This window comes from Zingiber officinale, chromosome 1A, assembly GCF_018446385.1.
Source record: "Zingiber officinale cultivar Zhangliang chromosome 1A, Zo_v1.1, whole genome shotgun sequence".
In the NCBI taxonomy this organism is placed as follows: Eukaryota; Viridiplantae; Streptophyta; class Magnoliopsida; order Zingiberales; family Zingiberaceae; genus Zingiber; species Zingiber officinale.
The window spans coordinates 93,152,012-93,158,081 of NC_055987.1; the positions used below are offsets into that span (position 1 = coordinate 93,152,012).

General features: G+C 40.9%; 1 protein-coding gene across 1 annotated transcript; it reads left to right on the forward strand.

Moving 5' to 3' along the window:
• The first annotated feature begins 3,217 nt into the window (after positions 1-3,217).
• On the forward strand, positions 3,218-5,455 carry LOC122026956 (3-ketoacyl-CoA synthase 4-like). Its single transcript, XM_042585727.1, has one exon. The coding sequence runs from the start codon at positions 3,238-3,240 to the stop codon at positions 5,215-5,217; it is 1,980 nt and encodes a 659-aa protein (XP_042441661.1). The 5' UTR covers positions 3,218-3,237; the 3' UTR covers positions 5,218-5,455.
• Positions 5,456-6,070: the final 615 nt, after the last annotated feature.

Consider the following 6,070-nt stretch of genomic DNA (forward strand, 5'->3'; position numbering starts at 1 on the left):
AATGGAAAAAAATAAAAAAGGAACTCATGCACAGGGACGAATAAGTATTGCTTCTCTGGAAGACAAATTTGTAAGTATCAAATCATATTTTTTCTTTGCAACAAGTTTCATATTACCTATTTGTTGTTTAAACTTTGATGTTATAAATAACTGGTGTTATATGCTTCAATGGTGTTGTAAATATATATTAACAATGATATAGAATGTAGTTAAACTTTAAAGATATGTTGTTAACGATTGATTCTACTTTTTCTTTTCATTTATTTTGTAATTTGTGAATGTGTGAATTAAGAATATAAGTTTTGTTGTTTACCAAATTTCAACTGTCACATTTGTTGTATATGTGTTATTGTTCTTCTATTAGTTGAAAGAAAATGGTAGGAAGCTGACTCGTATCGAAATAATGCATTTGAGTCGAAGAAGTAAAAAAGAAAGGAAGTGCTCCAGTTAATGCTGAAGTCATATGCTATGAGGTACTGATTTGTTACATTTTTTTTAAAATGGTTTTTGAATAAATTTTTCATTTAATTTTTTATTAGAATTTGTTGGATGAGGTTGTGCAAATTCGTCTACAAGACATGCATGAGGGAACACAAGAAATAGAAGTGCATGAGGATGCATTTCGGTTATATTTTCTTTAAATTTTGATATCATTTTTGTTAAGGCTATTACAAAATGTATATGTATTAATTATAAATTTTATGCAGTGATGTATTCGGAACTGAGCATTCTGGTCAAGTTTGATGTCTATGAGCAGGAGCACTACCTAACCAAGTCTTCCTTGAACAATGTAAACATAGCTCATTCTACAATAGGCAAAACTATCACTCCACTACGGATATGATAGATAAATTCAAAGCAATGCAAGAACTACAGATATGGAGATGCGTGAATCATAGTTGCGAGCAGAAATGGAGGCACAAAAAACACAATTTCAAATAGAAATGGAGCAAATGCGACAAATGCAAGATCAGTTTGAAAGTTTTATACGTGTTATGCAAAGTATGATACATGAAACTGCTGGACGGTCTAATGGACCTAAATTGTTACCAACACAGGTATTTACATATTATATAATATCAAATTAACAAGTTGGTCATTGTTCAAATCTATGATTTTAATTTTGATTTATTTTTACAGATGACAATTGTAATGGCAAACATCATTCAGAAACACATGCATGCCACATCAAATCCAAAAGAAAATGATACCTCCCCAGAAGATTCATCTGATAATTAGATATTGAAGGAAAAAAATATTTTAGTTTGTGCCTTCATTTGTAATCATTAGTATGCTTTTGTTTTTTAGAATTTCATGTTTCTTGAAACTTAGATACTCATTTGTGGATTGTTGAATTTTGTTTGGTTTATATCCCAGCAAATGACAATTTATTTTTGTTATGTACCATGTTTTTTCTATTGTGGAGTTGCTTGTGCAGTAGGAACGGAATAGAAAAATCTCAAAATATTTTTTTAAATGACTTCCGAAGCGGTTAACAACCACTCTTAGAAGGGAAAATGTATTGTAGTGCCTATGGCTGTACAATCGGTTTACAATAGCTTCAAAAGTTTGTACAAGCGTTCTGAATAACCGCTCCTATATATTAATTTGAAGCATTAGTTAACCGCCTCAAGAACAAAGAAACCACAGCGCTAGAAAACCGAATGTTATGCATGTTTATAGGTCCGGTTATCGACTACTTCCAAAGACTAGAAATACCAGCGGTTAAACAACCACTTATATGACTATTTGGTGGAGCTATTTATAACCGCTTCGAATAATGCTTTTAGGAGCGGTTATTCTTGTTTCACCACAAGTTGTTGTTGGGGTACAATAGATGCTAGGAGTGGATGAAATTGAGCCAGTAATGGAACCACTTCCCACTTCAAGTTTATTTGAAGCGGTTAGAATACGCTTCGGAAGGTCCCAAAAACCGGTTCTAAAGCCCTTGTTTTTTTTTATAGTGATCATTCCTTCTTTGGTTCCTTCACTGACTCACTTGCCCAAGCTTAGTTGCTTCCCTGTCTCCTTCCTAGAGAGAAGGAAAAGCTTTTCTCTCTAAATAGATGAGGCGACCCAATTGAGAGCTCTAAGCAAGTGAATTTGGTCGGCCCATGCATTAGGCCAACCAAAACAATATATTTAGTTGACCAAGCATGACTCCAAAAGAATTTAAAATCTACTACCTCAATTTGTTTGACAAATCTCAAGACAATATAGCAAATATTCTCTTGGGCTTAGACATGGTGGCAAAAGGTAAATACGTTCGTCCCAGCACCCCCGTCACCCTGTAGACATGATTAGATTTAAAATTGACAGATTGAAACCATCAATTCGATGATTTCTAAAAGATCAATAATTATTATTATTATTATTTTTAAAAAAATTATAAATTTATAAAAAAATATATTTTTTAAAAAATGATAATTCCAGTTATCTTCATTGGCTATCTCTGGGATGACCGACCCGGTCCCACATAAGTTTTTACAAATACGCCGTAGTTGGGTTCGAACCGCGAGTACCTGGATGACAACCTGAATATCCTACCGCGGCACTGTGACTCGGGGACAAAAATAATATATATATATATATATATATATATAAGGTAGATCCGCTACCTTAGCGGCCCCTCTAATATCGGTCCCACGGATATGGAGGGAGGTTCATGCAGGTATACAGGTCATAAGCGCATGACGAGATAAACCCCAGATCGTCAGTTCCTGAGAATCAATCCCCTGGCTATTACGCTAGAGATACCATGCGCCCATCGTCTGCGCTATGCCTTACCTACTTATTTAAATTTGACTATAATCCAACCCGATTGACTCCAAATCTAGTAAAATTCATCCACCCCAATTGCATTCACAAGAATAGATTCAACAAGTATACAAACCTAATAATTAATTGAATGTATTCATAGACATATACATATTAATTCATTCTTACGTAAATAACCAAGATAATTTTAAAAAACTTGATAGGTTAGATATAGAAAGTGGGGTGAGTGAATTACAGAATACACTTTCTTTTTATCTCTACTTTCTTCCTGTTAAAAAAAAGACAACAAAATTTAATATAAGTTATATATATGATAATTTTAAAATAAAATAAAAATAATATGAATATAATGAGTTTTGATAATATTGTGTTTACTAAAGCCCATTAAAATTTATAATAAATTTATTTGAGTTACAAGTGCAGCCCGAATTCGAATTCGAATTCGAATTCGAATTCATTATGAAAAATATACCAAACCAAACCAAATTAAGCCGACGGAGCGGTCACATTTTTTGGGGTTTCCTCAAACGCGCCGCGACAGCCTGGAGCAGGTTCGTCTTGTCGACTTTATGTACGGATCATCGCCAGCCGAACACATTTACCTTCTTTTGTTCTTGTCTCTCCGCGTGCTTCCCCCGCGGCGGCGGCGGCGGCGGCTACGGCAGCATCTGCCGGCGTTGTTCTAGCGCTTCTTCGCCTACCAGTCGGCCGAGACGTCGACGGCTGCTCGGAAGAGCCTGCGAGAGACGGCAGTTTTTCTTTCGTTGGTCGAACGCCACTGTCTATGTTAGCGGAGGGCGACAGGAGAAAGCCTTTGTGATTGGGATCGCATCGCTGTTCTCTGTCTTAGGGCTTAACAAAGGTAGACGGATGGAGAGCGGAGGAGCGTCGAAGGAGGCCGGCCAGCAGGAGCGGCCGCCCCAACTGCGTGAGAGCCGGCGGTTGCCGGACTTCTTGCAGAGCGTGAACCTTAAGTACGTGAAGCTGGGTTACCACTACCTTATCACCCACCTTCTGACCCTTCTGTTGATACCGTTAATGGTGGTGATCCTCTTGGAGGCGGCGCAGACCGATCCGGATGACCTACGGCAGTTGTGGCTCCATCTTCAGTATAACCTCGTCACCATCCTCGTCTGCTCCGCCTTCCTCGTCTTCGGCACCACCGTGTACATTATGAGGCTGCCCCGCCCCGTGTACCTCGTCGACTACGCGTGCTACCGCCCACCGGCGAAACTCGAGGTGCCTTTCCAGATGTTCATGTCGCACTCGCACCTGTGCGGGGCGTTCAACGAGTCGGCTCTGGAGTTTCAGCGCCGGATCCTGGAGCGCTCCGGCCTCGGCCAGGAGACCTACCTGCCTGCCGCGTTGCACGACCTCCCGCCTCGGCCTTCTATGGCCACTGCCCGCGAGGAGGCGGAGGAGGTCATGTTCGGCGCCCTGGACAACCTTTTCAAGAGCACCGGCGTGAAGCCCAAGGACGTTGGCATCCTCGTCGTCAATTGCAGCCTCTTCAATCCCACTCCCTCCCTCTCCGCCATGATCGTCAACCGCTACAAGCTCCGCGGCAACATCAAGAGCTTCAATCTCGGTGGCATGGGTTGCAGCGCCGGCGTCATCTCTCTTGACCTCGCACGGGACCTCCTCCAGGTTCACCGAGCCACCTACGCGGTCGTGGTCAGCACCGAGAACATCACCCAGAATTGGTATTTTGGGAACCGCAAATCGATGCTCATCCCCAATTGCCTGTTCCGCGTCGGGGCTGCCGCCATGTTGCTCTCCAACCGTTCGGCTGACCGACGGCGTGCCAAGTACAAGCTGCTCCACGTGGTCCGCACCCACCGCGGTGCCGACGACGGGGCCTTCCGCTGCGTCTACCAGGAGCAGGATGAAAAAAACAAGGTTGGCGTATCCCTCTCCAAGGACCTCATGGCCATTGCTGGGGAGGCACTCAAGATCAACATCACTACCCTCGGTCCTCTTGTCCTTCCAATTAGTGAACAACTCCTCTTCTTCACAACTCTTGTGGCCAAGAAGCTCTTCAATGGCAAGGTGAAGCCCTATATCCCGGATTTCAAGCTTGCGTTTGACCATTTCTGCATCCATGCTGGAGGCAGGGCTGTGATCGATGAGCTAGAGAAGAATCTGCATCTCCTGCCTGAGCATGTGGAAGCTTCACGGATGACCCTGCACCGGTTTGGCAACACCTCCTCCAGCTCTATCTGGTACGAGCTCGCATACACTGAGGCTATGGGCAGGATGAGGAAGGGACATCGTGTGTGGCAGATTGCTTTTGGGAGCGGCTTCAAGTGTAATAGTGCAGTGTGGCAGGCTCTTCGCAATGTGAAGGCTTCTCCAGATAGTCCATGGGAGGATTGTATCCATAGATACCCTGTTGAAATCGTTGATGGGTTTCCAACTCAGCCATCGGAGCAGAAATAGTGATTCATTGGATGTTTGGCTAAAATGATGAAGCTTGATTAAGTTAATTAGTTTCTTTGTGGATTTGTCAGGTCCTTTTAGATATCATATTCTAATTGATTATCATCTCATCAGGGAACTCAGGAAGTTAGCTATCTTGGTACTCTATTTGAGGTGCATTTGCAAGTTTTTTCAAATCAGCACATTGCTATTCTTGTATCATCAGGACCTTTCAATAACATGCTAAGTTTCTGCTTAACTATAATGTATGTTCAATCTGTCTCTTTGAGTAGCCCAGTCTGGTTTGTTTAAGTAATGTTGCTTGTTAAGCTGTAGTTCCCTGCCTACATTAGCTTTTGTCCATGAAGACGATAGCTTGTTTGTTTTTTCTTCTTTTTTTTTTCACCCAAAGTTTTGAACTGATTTGTTATTATTTTTTGAACCGATTTGTTGTTAATTTGATGTGTTATAGTCAACTTAACACTATCACATGTATTTGTTTGATAAAAAATGTCAAATGATATATAAGTCTTTAGTGATCATAGTGGCATTGTTACTGGTTTGCAACTATAGAAAGTTCATTGTTGTGCCAAAAGGCTGCTTAAGCACTCAGTTTTGTTGTGCTTTTGCTAAAAATCTGTTTAAGTACTCAGTTTGCCATGTTTCCACTGTTCAAGCAGTAGCTAGTTAGCTTGAAGATTTATAGCAAATCTGAAAGTTGGTGGGTATATCTGCTCTTCTACGGGCATCTGAACACCAGAGGGTTTTCATTAGTCTGATTAACTTGGATAAAATACTTATTAGTAGCATATAATACATGCCTTCTTTAACAAAGGGAAGATCAAAACTTTTAGTTTTTAGTTAAATAAGAAGT

What these genes read in the sequence shown, in the direction of transcription:
- LOC122026956 (XM_042585727.1), top strand. Translation starts at nt 3,238, where the DNA reads ATGAAAAATATACCAAACCAAACCAAATTAAGCCGACGGAGCGGTCAC.